The 19418-nt window shown below is 42.6% G+C and overlaps 1 protein-coding gene across 1 annotated transcript; it reads right to left on the reverse strand.

Moving 5' to 3' along the window:
• Positions 1-9115: 9115 nt before the first annotated feature.
• PCDH20 (protocadherin 20) lies at positions 9116-14617 on the reverse strand. Its single transcript, XM_063335297.1, has 2 exons — positions 14460-14617; positions 9116-13217 (listed from the first exon to the last, which is right to left on the reverse strand). Exons 1-2 carry the CDS (start codon positions 14601-14603, stop codon positions 10515-10517), a joined length of 2847 nt encoding a protein of 948 aa, XP_063191367.1. The 5' UTR covers positions 14604-14617; the 3' UTR covers positions 9116-10514.
• Between the last annotated feature and the right edge of the window lie 4801 nt (positions 14618-19418).

The raw sequence follows: 19418 nt of genomic DNA on the forward strand, positions 1-19418 counted from the left end.
TCCTGTGGGGGGCATATCTGGTTCAATAAAAAATATTAATGGTTTCTTTCAGTGAAATATTGCCTAATGCATATTAGTATTTCTAGGTGATTAGCATTAGTATTTCTAATAGGTGGTTTGAGTTTGACACTTAGAAGATGTGCTCAAAAGGGTCTTTCTTACACTTCCTTTTATTGCCTTTAATACATTTCAGATAGTTCAAATTACTTACCATGCTAGTCTTTTTATTTTTTAGTTCCTTGAAGTTGATGGAAAAGGACCAAACCCCCATAACACTGTGTAAAAGTTTTCAATTTTACAGTAGCTTATTGTCAACCATTATCTGAAAACAGTTTGTAAAAATTGCATGTCTTGTGAAGATAGATTTCACATATCAAATTGTTTTTTTCACCCAGGTCATCTTGTAGAACACTCAATTCAAAAGTACTCTGAATTCAAGTATATTATTTCTAAATAGTCTTTATCTTCAAACTGAAAGGGCTCATATGATTTTGCCTATGACTTTCTGGTATTTGCTGAAGAGGTAATGATTCCATAAGCTGATGTGCTCTAACTATTTGACTTGTGCAACAGTTCAAAATCTTACCAGGAATCTGTACATTTTTATTAGGATGGAAGGAATTTTTTTTACTCCCTCTTTGCATAATTTTACATACTGTTTTTGTCATTCCCACACAGCATTTCTTATCACGCATATGACTTCCATCGAAGAACTGCATACTCAGCACACTGCAATCTATCACCTGCAGACTCAGAAAGACAGAGTAGGAAGGAGACTCCCTTCATTGCCTCTATGTCTGCTATATTTCATTCTTTTCAAGATTTATGGGTTTTCATTTTTACAAACAGCAAGTGACATGGCAAAAAAATGTGTCATTTCTGTCAAATGCAGCTGTCTCCACCACTGCAAAGAAATTCACTTCCACACTTAACAAAGATTAAAGTAAAAACCAAACACACACAAACCCTTCCATACTCGGAAAAGAAAAGGAAGCTCCCTCAATGCGCATTAAGCTTTCATACTTCGCAACACTTTAGGAGTGCTTCCCATCCTCTGTAACTGAGGAAGGAAAATACGGTGGCTGGCTCTCTCTTGTTCTAGTACATAGTCTAGACTCACTCTATTTAATTGGAGATATTTAACTGAAGTACCTTTGCCGGGGTCCTGCTGTAATGTCTTTCTAGAGTGAATTGGGAGCAATGCAGGCACTGTCATGAGCCATCTACATTCTCAATAGGTGGCTTCTAGAGTTGCCTTGACTAGAGAAGCAGTCTTAGGTATGCGTACTCCTAACTTGTTTATCCAGATGCCTGAAGCTTAGGCTGCATGAATCTGAGCTGAGAATGACCTGTGACTTGGTATATATGGATGTTACTAAAACTTAAATCTCTGCCTTCAGTAGTTTTTAATTCAATTAAATTTCAAGCCAAAATTTAAAAGTGTTTTGGAAAAACACTATATACTAGCAAAGACTATAAAAACCATATTAATAGAAAAAATCTTTGAAAACTTTGTAATGCCCTTATGATGTATTATAGTTGATAATAACAGTCAAAAAAAAAAAAGTATTGCTTCTGGAAAATGTAACTTTTCTATTTCAAAAGCTAAAATTGTGTGAAAAAAATCTTGGGGATTTTGTTCCAACATTTTGTAAGTGATCAAAATGTTGTTGATTAAGCTATTTGTCTAATGCATTCTGTCAAATAAAATTACTGTTGAATAAATGTTGAAAGATTAATTTTTGATATCAAAGATAATAGAAGACGTCATTTACAATCAATAAAAATATTTAACATAAATATGTTTTAACATAAATATGTTTAACATAACAATCAATAAATATATTTAACATTTAACCCTTTAACTTTTCATTTTTGATGTCTTCGGAGCAGCTGTAATGAGGAAAGACAACGTTGGGTAGTTTGGTTTTTGCATATTAGACTATAGTTTAAAATGAGCATTTGGACACTTTTAAATAGGATTTACATTGAGAGATGAGGCTATTCACCTCCTGAAAGGAGTGCAGCGAAGACTCTGAGGATGTGTCCGAAGTACATAGAGCTGAAGATACTGAGTTGTTTTCATTATACCTGAGCATAGTGAAAAGCATCCTTGAGGAGCTTAATACATCGGTTACATTATGTTGAACTTTCAAGATGGAATTATACTCCAAAACACTCCTTTTCCCTACATGCTTGCTTCCTTTACTGCTTAGTCAGCTATTCACATATCTACCATTTAGGTGCATAACCTTGTATGTGATGTTTCTGAAAATTAAAATAAAATTCAAAGAAAAGTCAGTTAAAGATGAGCATTCTGGTGTTTTCAGATGAGCTAAACTTAGCTTGGTAAACAGAAATAAAGAAAAGAGAAAAGCAAGACAACTGTGTGGCGTTTGCTTTTCTTTTATGGCTTATAAAGAGAAAAAAAAAAAAGACGCCTTCAAAACACACAGATGACTTCTAGATGGATATGCAAAGCACCCATTTGAAGATAATTCAATAGAAAACATCTACAGGATCTACATTGTGTTAACACAGTGGTATATCAGAACCCTCTTCTTACTACTCTAATGAAATGTTTATTCTGTTTGTAAATATGAAGAGGAAGGTTATCTTATCATTATGCTTTTTAGGAAAGCGAGCACAGAGGCATGTCTGGTATTTGTGTATTGTCACAAAAAAAGATCTCGTTTCATTAACACTGGAAACATGTCACAGTATCAGCTTTTATTTTGGCTGAGAAGATGCAAGTGTTTTTAATAAGATCTTTTTGTCCTGAGTTAGCAAAAATGAATGCACCCAATGTAATAACACTACAGAAAATCACCGTGAAAAGAGGATGCTGTTATCATAATGAAACAGACCCTTTAAAGATATTCTACTCAAAGCCTTTATTTCTCTGTACAACTTTGACTTGCTGACGATGAGAATCAGTTTTTAATGTATTTTGTGTTAGCACTTTGTGTCAGGAAATCCCAATGCTCTGCAACAAGCTCTCATACTTACAGGTTAAGGAAAGGGACGAGATACTGCTGAAGGGGGACTATTAACACTGCTGATAATACACAGTAAAACCAGTAGATCTGGAACAGTTCTTTATATTGTTTCTGACCGCTTCTTTTTGTTTCCCACATGCAATCTTTGTAAAGAGCCCGTTCATTTTGACGGCTCTATTTATTCTTGCTGTCTTCTGCTCTTTCCTACGTGACTCTGTCCTGAAGTAAAACACATCCTGAAAAGCAGTTCTGCTTTGTACTCTGATTGTCAGTCAGACTCTTTATAAATACATTCTTCAGAAAATAGAGCCTAAGGCAGTGGAAGACCAACTTCTACCACACAACTGTCTTGAGACTGCAATTTTAACGGGAACACAGCAGAAATAAAGAGAATAGGACGGAAATTATTCTGAGCTATGAGGAGACAAATACCTCTGGAAAAGATCTATGAGGTAACTGTTTCAAAGTTTCAAGTTCCTTTTTTAAAAAAATAAAAAATAAAAATACCAGAAGGTGCTCATCATGGAGGGAAGAGCACAGAACTGTTTTCCCTAGTTTTCTCCCCTTCAACCTGCACCGACTGCTTAAACAAAAGTTTTGAAAGTGCTTGGAGCACCATTTCCAGGCCAAGTATCTCCAGTTCCTTGTAATTCTCCTCTAGTAGGCATGTATTGCTGTGTCTGGAAGATTTTCACATTTGAGTCTTTGCATTAAATACAACAGCTCAGTTTCCAAAAAGAGTGTTGTAGAGTGTCCTTACTAAGAGATGCCTTTAGCAACCCCTCCAAATACACAATTGAGACCACTCTCCGAATGATAACAAAGTTTTCTCACCTCACGAGTGAGTGCTCTGACATCATATAAACCAGAAGTATATCTTCTTTTATTGTGTTCTATAGGAGTGACTTGCATGCAACACTTGGGTAAAAAAGGAGGAGTGAAAATGAAAAAAAAAAAGATAAAAGGATAAAGCCATGAGAACTTTTGGACAGTGAAATGTAAATGGATGGAGCCTTGCAGCCTACAACAAAGTGTTTGAAAGACAGATTTAAAGTCACGTGAGCTCCAGGTACCTTCACTGACTGCAAGTAGATTCCTCCCCAACACGCTGGCTGTTCTGGTGCTGTCTGAGACACTGGTTTCACTCCGTGCATTATAGTGCTAGCGGGAGTGCCTAGCACTGCGACCTGTAGTTCGCTTCATGGCTTAAATTTCTCTTCTTTGACTGAAACACAAGGTGGAATCTTAGCTACACTGAGTTATCTGTAAACCTAGTGGAGAGAAGTAAACAACTCCAGCGCTTACCAAAGACATGAATTGCCTGCGAAAAAAAGATTCCTTATCTCTCTGCTCGCAGCAGAGGGCACAGATGGCTCCACTAAATCACCAAAATAAGATGGGATTAATTTAGGCTTCAGAGCTTATCAGTTAGGTATGACAGTCGTTACATTTTACAGTTGTGGGTCTTTTTTCAGCTCTGATGCTAAGGATCAGATGTCTCTGTGTGATCTGTGTTTTATGTTCCCACCATAGTCTGTCAAGATCTACTCAGTGGAGCTGAGAGGTTGATACACTTGTTGTGTCACCACCAGTGGGATGTGCATGCCTATCCATAGCTTCCTCATTTTAGGTGCTGCTTTGCACTCTTGGCATCTAGCTACTACTCTAGAAAGGGGCAAGTCTTCCTAACAGTCCTGTGTAGAAGTTTGAGATGCTCAAGGGCATTATAGATAACACTTGACATCAATTTTCAGAGCAGCAAAACTTTGCCCTGAATACCTACTTTAGAGCAAGCTGAAGCACTCTCTAGGTCTATTGACTGTGTTGATGAGCCTCACAGACTATAGTGGAAGCTGAGACTCTGAGCTCACTGGTCAGTATCTGTCTGTAGACATTTCGACATAGTTGTGTAAATATGGAGCTGAATCACATCAAAGACTCGCTGCAACACACGCCAGTGTTTAGTGAGACCCTCCTAAAATATCCAAAGCATCCACACTGGGCTGGCAGGTACGATAGTTCATTGAAGGTAAGGCTGCACTCTCTCAGACTGGCAGCTGGAGGCCAGGTGGGATACCTTAAGGCATCGCAAGTAGCACTAGATGCTGACACACAGGCAGAGGAATCAAGCATCTTTGCTTCTGTTCTGCATAAAGAGGTGAGAGTTCTCATCTCAGTGCCTTAAATACTCTGAAGATGAGTATTTAATGAAAACTGGACGGTGGAAAATAAGACAAAATAGTTAGGACAGAAGACAGAATTTACATTGCTAGGACTGCGAAGAGTAGAGCAACTCATCCCTGAAGGTATTCAAAAGATAGATAGACACAGTGCGTAGAGATACAGTTTAGATTAGTGATGGTTTTTGTCAGAGTTAGGTTGATGTTTGGACTAGATGGTCTGAAAGGTCCCTTCCAACCTAGGCAATTGTATAACATCCAACTTGATGCTTAAAATGCAAATCCCCTGAATTTGAACACAGTTTAAATGATCCCATATAATGTATTTCTGTTAAATAATTACTACTTACCAGGAGCATGAGCTAGCGACATGAAAACCTGCAACTCGAACAGTTAAGCACATATTTGTTTTCACGAGCAGTGGAACGAATGACTGAATGCATCATAAATGATTCAATATTTCTTCATTCAGAATGATGTTTTCTTAGCACCTGTTCAAAGTACTCTCTCATCAGAAATATTTAGGAGTTGAAATTTGGCCTCTAAAATTCATTCCCTGATGAAACTGGAATGAAAATATAGCAGAAATCACTGAAATATGCGTACCCAGCATGTTAGAAACAGTATGCAGCCTGTCAATCTGTGCTGATACGAATTAAAGTATTTTTCTCGTCCATAATGTGAAAAACAGAGCTGTTTAACTTTCCATTTGTTTTTGAGCCAAAATCTTTGAATCCCTCCATCTCAGAATGCAGATGGCAGTTTTATCTTCTTATCTGTTGGTTCAGTCTGGTAGAGAGACTGAAAAGGAAACAGCAACACTGCCTGCACAGGTATTTTTACACATGCTTTAACTCATAAAACTGTAAATTGTGACATGTCGCCAATCATTTGAAATTTCTTAACTCTGAGCAACATGTTAGGAACCTGTAAGTTAGAAGCTTTCAGTTTCCTCAGAACATTTCCCACAGTATTAAAATAAAGCATAGAAGTAACTCCTGCAACTCTTATCTGTCTGAGCAACTACTATTCATATAAAAAGTATAGGACCCTACTCTATAGGAGGTGGGTGTGCTGAATATCTTTATTTCTACTTAAAACTTCACTGGACGTTTCCTTTAAAATCAAATTATTTTGGTAAGGAAGGTGAATGTGCTTAGCTCCTCAAGCCCCAGCTCTGAGGCAGAGCGGTCTAAATCAAAGTTTTGCATTTCAGCCGGCTAATATTTCATAATGAATTGTTTCGTTTTGTTTTTCCCTGTAAGTTGCATGGGTGAGAAGGAATGTACATAGAAACCAAAGGCTGCGAGAAGGTGGTGACAGGCACAGTACAGGGAAGGTGGCAGCGAGCTTCCTGCACGGCTCTGATAATACACCTGAATCATAAAAAGAAGCACTCTGCATGTTCAGCTGATGATTTCTTTGTGGCAGAGATGCTGTATCTCTCCACTTACACCAAACTGAGAGGTATTTTTGTGATGCAGGCCACTGCTCCCTCAGATTTCACTGCTTTGAACCAGGGGGTGAAATGATAGTCGGGAATTACCCATCCTCTTCATATTTTTGAGTATTTTACTGAAACCTCCCCAAAATAGCAGCTGGGGGCAGAAAATTTACAACAAAATCCCAGTCAGCAATCAGGGGTTTGTCATTGCTTTCAGGGAGGCCAAGTTTTGCTCTAACACTGTACCTCTCATTGTGTGTCCTAATTAAGATAGTGGGAGCTTTTTACATTGTCCTCAGTGGACTCTGGCACAGTTGCATGTTTGATCCTTGGTACTGAAAAATTGGCTTAAAAGGCCACACGATTGTTTTCTGAGTTTTGACAGAACAAAAAGCAACATGCTCTAATTCCCCTTCCACACTTTCAGATCTCATCCTTCATTGATATTCGGCCAGGTGTTAGGTTAATTTTGCATCAAAACAGCAACTTTAAAGACTTCTTTTAAAAAGAATAAAATGAAACAGAAAGAGAAGACCGAGCTGGTTTTCTATGTCCACTGCCACTGGGCTCACTGCCCATTTCTTGTCTTTTATTTTTTAATTTGTTAATTCTAATGAAAAAGTGTTCGCATGACAAGATTAGGAGTCTTTGGCAATACAAAGCTTAGGACAATCTAATTTTTTATAAAAATGAACAAAGATCACCCACTCACTCTAAGATTGTTCAATGGATACTGTAAATGAATGGGACATTTATTTTTGTGCCAGCTCAACTACCAGTGTCGACAGGATTTGCATACATTTTGGCAAGTGCACTGCACAAGGTGGTAATAAAATAGGCTTTTTATATTTGAGTCTAATTTACTTTAGTTATACTCATTAAAAATGTGTTTTCACAAGAAAGTGATTTCAGCAAGGGATACTTTGGAAACAGCAACATCACAGAAATGTTTGCTATATAGCCATTATCATTTTTCCACTGAGAAAGAACATTTTTTTTTTTGAGAAGAAATTCCCAGGTTCTATGAAATAAGGGTTCGTTTTGTTTGTTGCTTTTTTTTTTTTTTAATCACTGCTAGTCTTAAATTGTAGGCTTAAATGTCATGCTTATTACTTGCTGCTACCAGATGTATGTTTTTTTAAGTAACATAAAATCTGGAATTTTGAAAAAACAACCACCCTCTCTCTGCATATTGTGCCATCTTCAGTGACGTGACCTACCCAAAGGCTACACTCTGGAAAGCAAAAGTGTGCTTTTACTCTATGAAGTGTTATTCAGGGTAAAGTCTTTTTCACAAGTAGTGCTGCTGGTTTGGCTGAAGGTATGATTTCAAGCCAATTCTCTTTAAATGTGTAGAAAATTGTGTGAGCAAAATACTTTGTGAGCAGTACTTTGGTTTTAACAGCCTCATACCATTGTATTTTATCGCACCTTAGGAATGTGCTTGAACTAAAAAAAAAAATTTAAAAAAAGCAACGAGAAGAGCAGCTTTAAACTTAGTAAGCTTAATCGAACAGGTTCAAGACTATGCATTTGTCAAACCTGAATAAAAACAGATGCCCAGTGTCACATAAAAACACACAGAAGGATCAGTTTTATGGTTTTATCGTATTTCTTGAATTGTGGGTTTGCTCCTGTTTAAATTGTCTTGAGAAGATCTTGGACTGCTAATTCAAATAACAGAAGAGCAATGAAAAGAATCCTGTCTTTCTTTCAGTTACCTTGCCTCCTTACTGAAGAAAAAAAAATGCAGAGGATCCAGCTTCCTCACACAGCAATCCGGAGCATCTGTAATACTGAAGCCATTTCTGAAGAATTAATGTCATTTTTCTTCTGAGATAATAAACAATGTCTCTTTGTGATAAATGCATTTCAGGCACACATAACATTTTCATATCTTAATAATATGAAAATAAATGAAAAAAAGTGATTATCCACAAACCTCTGACAGGCTGAATTAATTTTTCATGAAAAACAGCTATCAAACCATGCATAAACAGAAAATACTCTAAGCTGAAAAAAAAAAAAACAAAAAAAACAAAAAGAAAGCCATCTATTTCTTATAGGTAGAATGGCAAAATCTGGGCATTATGTTAATATTCTTACTTAGGCTAAGCAGAATCAGTATCTTGAGAAGCTCCAGCGTTTCAATAGGCTCAAGGTGAAGTAATATGCCAATCACAGAGAGAAAAATCAAAAATTGCCTCAAATTGCATTCTCTACTTTTAAAACAGATACCAGCTGCTGCCCCACTTCCATCAGTAGAAATACTATTGTCTTTGCCAGTAATTTCAAGAAGTACGGCATAAACTCTCACTAATGATTCTGAAGTGTACTAATTTTGGAAAGTATTACGACGTCTCAGACAAGATAGCCAGCACCCAAGCATTTGTGAAATAAGCATTTCTTAGAACTAAAATAATATTTAGCTTTATAATTAAAAGTACAGGAGAGAGAGAGCATAAGTTATTATGAAAATATATAGCTTTAATTTGCAGACATATAAACACTTTTGGTACATTACAGACATATGATGCCAGAAATCAAAATAATCAGTTTTAAGCATAACACTAATTTATCTTGTTCACACAGAGAAATTTGACGTAATCATCATACAAAAGATAGTCCTCAGCTCTTAAAATGAAGTGAAAGTGATACATCACCGATAAACCTGCTGCTTTGTTGCAGAGGATACAGCAAAGAATAAATTATCAAGAAAATATGCCACCAGTCTTACAAGTTAGATTTTGGATCTAATCCAAAACCAAAGCCAATGAAAAGGAGCCAGGAATGGTCGCCAAAAGTCAGAAACAAGATCTTTCACATGAAATACCAATCCAGAAAGGAGCAACAGTCAGAATCAACTAAGTCCTCTAATTCCTTAGAATATGAAGCGAATTTTGTTCTCATCTGGCAGATCAGATTCAGAAGTATCACATGAAAAAATATATTACACAACCAAACTGATGGAGTACTACTGACAGATTGCTCAAAGTACAAAAAATATCACCACTTCTGTGACAACTAAAGATTTAGCCATTCCCTTGCTTCCTTGCATCTGGCATGTTTACGAGGATGAGCATGGGGTTCTGTCACTATTTGCTGCAGGAAATACTAAATAGAATGTTTCCGTAAAAATGACCAGCAGATTGCTGGAGCAAATGATGATGTGGGTGAAATCTGGAGCAAATGAAAGATGGTGTGTCACAGCAGTTCAGATTCTCATTACAATATCTTGCATTCTTGCTCAACAGGAATTGCACTTCTTGTTAATGCCTTTTCTATCCTACTATATAAGCTTTACTTGTGAGGTAATAAACATTCTCTTTTTTCTTTTTTTTTTTCTTTTATTACTAGTGCATTTTAATGTCTTTATTCTTTTAATTAGGCATACATCGGGACAGACATTTCTTTTTTTCTTTTTTTTTTTTTTTTGTGGTTAAACGTCTGTATGCCAACATGTATTTTATATTAAAACCAATGTATTTAAAATATACTCTGTTTATCTCATGGACAGTACCTCGAACAGTTCCCTGCTCAGGAGCATCTGATGCCCTCTTGTGGTTAAAAAGACTTCTAAAACTTGAGTTTAAAGAATCGTCTTACCTTCCCCCTTTTTTATGATCACTGATCTTATTGATTTATGAAAGCTGCAAATGACGTCCATGTTTTTTATAGACAGGGTGCTAGCTGTTAGTTACTAAGGTTTCATAAAAAAGCTGTACACTGAATTTTGAATTTAAAAAACTGTAAACAGCTATTTACAATTATAATATTATTAAGTTATAAATTAGCAGTCCTTCATTGCAACCTCTGTCAATACAACCCACGGCCAGGCGTTTCAGAGTGGTCCAAGGTTTTTCAGATGTTGGATTTATCCACAAAGAAACATCAAATGTTAGAAATCTCCATCGGTTTCTTCTCCAACATGTGCAGGTTAATTCTTCCATTTAATGGGATTTGTACTTCCAAGTTTTCATCTGCTCTGTGATGCTTTTTCCCTTTTCTTAGACAGATGTAAATGCCCATCCCTGTTACTAAAGCAATTGAGCCCAAGCTTATTATTGACAGAGCTACCAAGGTAGGCATACAGGATGCTGACTCCATTTTTTTATGCGTAGGCTCTATCGATATTTGCGGCTGCTTTTCTTCTATACTGATATCAGGCTCCTTTCTTAATAAACTTTCAATGTAGCTCTCATTGCTAACAGTGTCATTGACGAAAAGGTTCACCATGACGGTGGAATGGAGAGGTTCTGGATAGCCATGATCACTAACTTTTACAAGCAGCCGATAGAGGCCATAGTCATTCTGCATCAGTGACTCTTCCAAGGTGATATTACCAGTTTTAGGGTCAATCCTAAATGACTCTGGTCGAGGGCCTCTTCTTCCTATGATGCTGTAAGCTATGACTGCATTCATGCCAGTGTCCTTATCGACAGCATAGACCTCAGTGATGGGAGAGCCAGGAAGGGTAGAAGGAAGGACCAACAAATAAGACATATTAGATTGAGGAAACAAGACCAAAGGGGGGTTGTCATTTATGTCCAGAAGAAGGATAGTTATTTTTGCTGTAGAAGACAGGGCAGGATCACCACCGTCAACTGCTTCAATCCACAGAACGTAGGAGCTTTGCTGCTCCCTGTCCAGGGAGACTTTAGCTCTCAAAACTCCTTTTCCAGTATCTATGACAAAAATATCACTTCCATTCAGAACTGAAAGGGCAACCCATCCATTTTGCCCTGCATCAGCATCTGTGACACTTATAACTCCAATTTCACCAAAACCTGGAAAGTTTTCTGGCACAAAAAAGCTGAAATCCTTATTGATAAATCTTGGACTATTATCATTTTTATCCAGTACGGTGATGGTGACAGTTGCTATTGATTCTCTTGGAGGGAACCCAGAATCTACTGCTTTGACAGTGTATCTGTATTTCTCTTTTTCTTCTCTGTCCAACTGGGTGGAAACAGTAAGAACTCCTGTGCTTTTATCTAAAGAAAAATAGGAAGGAGCATCAGGCCCTAAAAAATAGGACACTTGCCCTCTTTCTCCACTGTCAGCATCTGTAGCATGCAGCTTGGTCAAGAAAGCATTGGGAACATTGTTCTCCTCAATGGATAATTCTATCAGCTGTTGAGAGAAAATTGGCGAGTTGTCATTGTCATCCAGAACCTGTATTTTGACTATTTTGTTGACATGAAATCCTTCAGAGTTCCACGCAACTACAGAGATTTCATACAGTTGCTGTGTCTCATAGTCCAAAGGCTTTGTGGTCTCTAACAGGTATTCATTATTGTATGGCTTGTATGGTGAAAGTCTGAAAGGCCCATCACCCTCCAAATAGCAATTGACTTTGTATTTTTCATCAGGGTCTTTGATGGTAAAAAATGCTATCGGTGTGTTGATAGGCTCCAGTTCCTTTAAGTACACCACCCCTTCTGCTTCATTAGCTATGAAACGAGGGACAACTTCAGGCGGCCTTGTCATGACTTTGATGATGGTCACTAGCACTGTGATCACGGCAGGGATACAACCAGGACCGTTGCCCAATATGATCAGCCTGTGAAGCCTTGGAGTGTCCCCATCAACTTTACTGGACAGCGTGATGGCTCCTGTGCTTTCATCCAGATGGAACAAGTCTCTGGATGGCTGGGGGACCTTCTGGCTGTAGGAGTAGGTGATCTGGGCATTGGATCCAAGGTCCATGTCCACTGCGTGTACAGTGGCCAAATGTGTCCCTAGACTGGAATTCCCATAAAGAGTGACGTTGAGCTGCGAGTCACTGAATTGGGGGCAGTTGTCATTGATGTCGCTGATGGCAATAGTAAGGGTGGCACTGCCCACGAGCGGAGGAGTCCCCCCATCCTCAGCAACAATGACTGTGACATACTCCTCCCGTGTCTCCCTGTCCAGAGCCCCCATGACTATCAGGTAGGGAGTCCTCTCCCCGCTCTCATTCTCCTCCACGTCCAGGGTGAAAACACCGTAGTTATCTCGCAGGCGGTAGGTCTGGACACCGTTGGTGCCCACATCAGGGTCAAGGGCTGGGTGCTCGATAGCCAGGCGGGTGTTCACAGGTGCATTCTCAGGCACCGAGAGGCGGATGTGGGGCACAGGGAAGCGGGGCGCATTGTCGTTGACATCCCGGATAGCAATTTTCACCTTCACCAGGCGGAAGTACTCCTGCGGCAGCACCAGCACATCCAGCAGCAGCAGGCATGACTCGGATGAAGGGGAGGAGGAGGAGGAGGAGACAGAAGCTGCTCCCCCAAAGACAGTGACCCCACTGCTCTCCACACACAGAGCTTCCCGGTCGATCTCCACATCCGAGGTGTGCAGCTCTCCGGAGCGGTTGTCCAGCTGCACGTACTGTCCCCCCAAGCCACGGGAGGCCAGGGTGAAGGACAGAGGGGGCTGGGGGGCCGCAGGGCGCTGCCCACTAGCCGTCGGCAACCGCAGGTCACGGGCCAGGCTGCCAATGAGCACCCCAGCGGGCAGCCCCTCGTTGAGGCTGTAGAAGAGCTCGGTCGCGCGGCTGTAACTGGCAAAGCAGTTGAAAGGTCCAACGAAGAGCAGGAAGAGGAACAAGTGCTGGGGAGAGAGAGGCACAGGGGTGCGGGGAGGGGGTGGTGTTAGATAAGGAGGGGAGCCAGGAGGCAGCACCCCCTCTCCCGCCCACTGCCTCCCCCACCGCCACCGCGAGCAGGGAGTGCAGCATCTGCGACATGAAGCCATCCTCCCTCTCCCCCCCCATCTCCTGCCCCTCGTACAGCAGCTACTTCCAGGGCATCGCCGTCTGCACCCTCCACGCAACACCAGCTGCATTCCCCGCAGCAAACACTCACTGCCAGGGATGGCCCAGGGGCACTCTGCCTCCCGCCCCCCCGCCCCGCCACCAGCAGCAGCACTTGCGCCCCGACGTGCCATCTTCCTTCTTCTTCTCCACCACCCCCAACCCCCCCCCCCCGCCCAAGCTCACCCCCCTTCTCACCAGCAGCACCCACCCTCCCACCGGCAGGCCGGGGCATCCCCCTGCACACCCCCAAACATCTCCTTACCCCCTTCCGCTTCCCCAGCAGCGATGTGTAACCCGTCCCTCCCACCCGCTCCGTCCCAAAGCCTGCCCTTCCCGCATGCCCACCGGCCCTGCGATGCAGCGGGGACGCGGCCCGCACCGCGCACCTTGCGCAGGTTCCGACGGAGTCCCCCGCACCCGCCACCGCGCTCCGGGCGCCGCAACCCGCGCGGGTCCCCGCACCACCCCCCCCAAGCCCCGGCCACCACGGACCCCCGCCCGCCCCCGCGCAGCCCCGCCGCGGTCCCGGCTGAAAATACCGAGTTGAAGGGAAGGAGCCGCGGGGAGGGTGCGCGAAGGAAGTTGCCCGCCTCGGCGAGCGCGTCCCCAGCCCGCCGCGCAGGGAAACGGGCTCCCCCAAAGTAACTTCGGGCACCGTCTTCGCGGGGGAAGATGGGGAGTGTGTGTGAGTGTGTGTGTGTGTGTGTGTGTGTGTGTGTTCCTCCCTTCTCCCCCTTTTTAACCAACCCGTTCCCCTTTTTCGCGGCTCTCTGCTACAACCCGCGTCGGCAGCAGCAACAACAACAACATTAAAAAAAAATAAACTTTTCACGGCTGTTCTGATCTGTGGAGATCGGAGGAAAAAAAAAAAAACAAAACAACCAAACAACCAAAGAACAAATATATATATGCGTATATATATAGTTTGGTTTGTTTGGGTTTTTTTTCCCCCATTTTGCTGCTGCATGCGGAGTCGAGGGGGGAGATGGGGGGGTGACAGGACGCGGCTCCCCCCCTCCCGCCGCCCCAGCCCTCACCTGCAGGCTGCCGCGGGCGCTGGTGCTGCTGCCGCCGCTGCCCGGGGGACCCATGCCCGGCTGCCGCCGCCGCCGCCGGCTGCGCCCCAGCGGCCCGCCCGCTCCGCCGCCCGCCCGGCGCCTCGCCTCCCCGCGGCTGCCCATTCCCCCGCGCCGCCGCCGCCGCCGCGCTGGGCTGGGCTGTGCCCAGGACACTCCTCCTCCGCTCGGGAGGGCTCCGCCGCCGCCGCCGCCGCCGCGGGGAGGGGAGGAGAAGGGGAGAAAAAGGAGCGGGGGGGGGGCTCAGGCGGGAGTCACGGGCACGGCGAGGGGGGCGGCGGGGGGCGCGCCCGCGGAGGCTGCGGCAGCGCCGCGGGCAGGCGGGCGGGGTGCGGGGCGCGGCGGGCGGTCGGCGTCGGAGCGGGGTGGAAGGATGTGTGTGTGTCTGTGTCTGTGTGTCTGTGTGTGTGGGAAGCGCTAGGACCAGGGGAGGAAGGTTGTCCCGCTGTATTCTGGCACTGGTGAGGCAGCACCTCGGATACTGTGTCCAGTTTTGGGCCCCTCACTACAAGGACGACACTGAGGTGCTGGAGCAGGTCCAGGGAAGGGCAACGAAGCTGGTGAAGGATCTAAAGAACAAGTCTGATGAGGAGCAGCTGAGGGAGCTGGGGTTGTCTAGCCTGGAGAAAAAGAGTCTGAGGGGAGACCTTATTGATCTCTACAACTACCTGAAAGGAGGCTGGAGCGAGGTGGGGGTCAGTCTCTTCTCCCAAGGAACAAGCGATAAGACAAGAGGAAACGGCCTCAAGTTCCAGTAGGGGACGTTTAGATTGGATATTAGGAAAAATGTCTTGACAGAAAGGGTTGTCAAGCACTGGAGCAGGCTGCCCAGGGAGGTGGTTGAATCACCATCTCTGCAGGTATTTAAAAGGCGGGTAGATGTAGCGCCTAGGGACATGGTCGCTACACCACGGTGGTTTTGGTAGTGTTAGGTTAATGGTTGGGTTGGATTCAATGATCTTAAAGGTCCCTTCCAGTCTAGACGATTCTATGATTCTACGATTCTAAGATACTCCTATCTGTAAACTGTAAGAGGGAAAAAAAAATTAAAATTGAAAAAAAAACACGTTTTGTTTCTTCTGTGGAAAGACGTGGTGGTGTTGCTGTCAGCGGGCAAAGGGAGAATTCAAAGCTGCCATGGTCTGAGGAGCGTTGCCGAGCCCTGATGAGTAGCGAGCGGCTTGTGTCTGCATGAAATGAAAGTACTGCTTTGAGTTTTCAAGTTGGTGGAAGCCGCGCATCCTGCCAAATGAGAGCAGCAACTGCAATTTCCTGCTGGCTAGGAACCCGAAGGTCCCCTGCGGCAGAAAATTATGTGCTCTCATTTTATAGTCACCAATCATTGTTGGCTAGACTATGAGACTGGACTAGACATGAAATTATCAGCACTCAGGAAACTTCAAATAGCACAAGACCAATTACACATTTCCTTAACATCTCGGACTACCAAAAGGAGAGCTGACCTGCCCTGCGTTCCTTACACTGGCTGTCTTCAAGGTGTCAAACGGAATTTGAGATGTCCATCTTCAGCCGTAATGTGCTCAATGGTCTGGACCCAGGCTATTGCTGACGGTTCAAGTACTGGGTCTCTGGTCGGCCGTTGCATTTGCCAAGCACGGCGGAGCTGCCCTTCACAGAGGTAAAGTTTGTACAAGAGATTGGACTGTCTAAATCACACGGTCTGAAGACCACCTTGAACATTTCCACGCTCCATGGCAAGCACAATGTGCAGGCATTTGATCTCAGTTTAGGTAGTAAAAAATATATAGGACAGCAAAAATTTTACTTTCAGTCAGGACAAAAAATACTCTTCCCTTTTTGTTCTACAGCTCCTTGAGGCAAACTCCATGACCAATCCAAAATGGAGAAACAGCAACAACAAAAAAGTAATTTGTTTCCAAATCCAAAACCAGACTTATGCCCAAGTCTTTTGGAACACTGCATCTTTCAAAAGCAAGTCATCAGTGAAAAATACAGAACATAGTGTTTAGTAACTCTTGGGATGTTCTTGGATGTTGTGAGGATGAGGGCAGTGGCACAAGCTGAATAGAATAGAATAGAATAGAATAGAATAGAATAGAATAGAATAGAAGAGAAGAGAAGAGAAGAGAAGAGAATAGAACAGAACAGAACAGAACAGAACAGAACAGAAATGAAAATTTCCAAGACTGACTTCCTGCAGGGCTGTAAACAAATCATATTAATTCCTTTGTCTCAAATCCTCCAGCCTTGAAATATAAATAGTGCAATACTGTTTCTCTGAATTAGAGCTTTACCCCATTCTTGCTAAAGTCAGTGGCAGTGGAATCAGACTCTGTTTCATTCAGTGGATCTCTTTGAAACATGCTATGTTCATGCATCTATGATGCTAAGATCCATTCCATTCCCAAAATGACATTAGCACCACAATAATCATATGTGACTTAAACAGTAGAGCATTAGGGTACTAACAAAAGTCCCGGCTATATTTATTATTCACTAATCTCCAGGGGTTTGAAACCACTCAGTATGTACTGGCCTTATAAATTGTTTATATCTTTACCATTCAATTCCAGCACAAATAGAACAGGCAATACAGTATATACAGTTCAGAGCAAACATGTATAATTTAATAGAGAAATCAAACTACCCAAGTCCTTTACTAAATTCTCATCCATGTGCTCTGTTCTGCAGATTGCTTAGTGTGAAAGGTGCCCATAAACTCGATCCTGTTTAAGTTAGTTTAGCTGGACACAACAGATGCTTTTAGTTGGCTCACATCTGCTCTAATTTTATTCATTTCAACAGAGAAATATTGACTCATTTGGATTTCAGTCAGATTTTGACAGTGATTTATGTGGAGTTCGAATTTCATAGACCGATTATAAACTTAGTTTTAGTGAATCAGTAGTCTTCTTGCGACTGAATCTGGAGTCCCTATAAAATTTTATCTTTATTTTTTTTTCCCTCACGATGTCTCAGTTTATCTCCCTTTCCTCTTATCCTCTTGAAATTACTGACCTATTACCGTTCTTCGTAACCATCACAGCCACTGCATTTCCCTGAGGCCTCTGATAGGGCAGGTGATGCCTCTACTATTTTAGTATTTAGGCTTTCATTACACCTGATGCATTTTATTTTGTTAAACCACACGTGTAACAGCAGAATTAAAAGTTTTCTGGAGCAGCTGGTACCTCTACAATATTTTATTTTGTTAGACGTCAGCCACATCTAGTAAGTCTTAAAGGCTCTTTAAAGACTAAAGTGTCCAATAAATCTCCTGTTTAAGGAGGAGTGCTTCAGCTGTGTATGGGATATGGGATGAGGGCTGGGAGAGAAGAAGCAGTGCAGAAGAGATGAAAAATTGGCACATTCATTCCTGGCATTTTTTGGGGGGAGAGCCCCTTCCAAAGTCCCAGGAAAACCTTAGCTGATTTCATTATATTTCTATATTCAGTTATGTTTTCTGGGAATAAGATGTTAGCAGTTTATAAACCCCATCCCATTTGATCACATTTAGCTAAATGTATATTTCTAACTTGCATTTTCCTATATCAGATCTCATTATCACTGAATACATCCCTATATTGGGACTGCATCCAAGGTTCTGGTTGCAATTAGTGAATAAAAAGGAACAAGTAGGAGCACTTGACTAGGGATTCCTGACTGCCTCAGGTAAGTTACAAAGCACACAACCGAGATCAAGTGACAAACCATACCAGAAGTGTCATAGTTATTTATAAATACATTAAAAGAAGTACAATATTGCTACGGGAAAACAGAGTTTGTATTTGGCTTTATTAGGGTGACCATAGCAGGTATTGGTACTCAATTGAAATGCCTTGGTTTTGTGGGCAGTGTTCCAGTGGCAGATGGAAGTGCTTCCAGATGAATCATTCAGGACCTTCACTTCTGAAAGGGAATCTCAAATATTATTTTTTTTTTTTTTGGCATTGCTGGCAACCCTGACCAAGTCTTATAAGAGATGGGGATGCGGGTACGTGTTGTCCCCTCATCCTAGCAGAAAGCTGTCCCTGTTACAGCCTGTGGTTCTACTGGGAAATCTTGTGGTGTGAGATTCCCCATCAGTGACAGTCTACTGATTCAGCTGACAAACTTCCTAATACTTTAGTCAGTGTGACCCTTTAAGCCCTTGCTTTTCAGCGGGGAAGCAGTCAAACTGAGTGAAAACACTGGTGTTAGTATTGATTCCCAGTCACAATAAACCAAGGAAGGCACAAGACTCACAGCCTGCCACTTCTCTGAAGAGTTTAAACTGCAAGAGATACAGGGTGAGTAAAGGAGCTCCTTTTAACTGTTAGCGATACGAACTTTTTATCGCTTTGCTGCTCAGTAAGGAAAATGCCTTCCATCCTGAACTTCCTGCGCAGGGTAGTGGATTACAGTGTGAAAGACTCTACGAATATTAGATGGTGACCTTGCCCGCAGAAGTGCCGAGCATCTGGTGCTCGCATTTGTACTGAAAGCTGTGATCATTCCATGTCACTGTAGATCAGACCTAGCATGATCATCCTGCTCTCAGCACAGAGCCAGAGAGGGGCCTTGGCACTGCTTGCCCTTGTGACACTGAAAGAGAGTAAAAAACCCTGTGTCCAGCTTGAATAAAGCAGCGGTGGAGCTGGAAGATGGACGAGATTTTGGAGTTTATATGGCTCAGATCTCCAGCCACGCTTTCAAAGGGCTGGTCCTCACAAGCCTCTTGCAACGTGCACCTGCAAGGTTCTGCTCAGCAGCCTGTCATGAAGAAACCCCTGCTGCCGTCGTGACAATCTTACAAGAAAATGGCTAACATGTGAAAAGTGGTTTCTAAACTTAAGAAGAAGTACCCCGCGAGACAAAGCGATATATGCTAGGAAGGCTGACAAAGGTGGAGGAGATTTTCCCGTCTGGTTGGCTTAGCGTCTACTGGGGACTCCTGTG

Source organism: Chroicocephalus ridibundus, chromosome 1 (assembly GCF_963924245.1).
Source record: "Chroicocephalus ridibundus chromosome 1, bChrRid1.1, whole genome shotgun sequence".
NCBI lineage: Eukaryota > Metazoa > Chordata > Aves > Charadriiformes > Laridae > Chroicocephalus > Chroicocephalus ridibundus.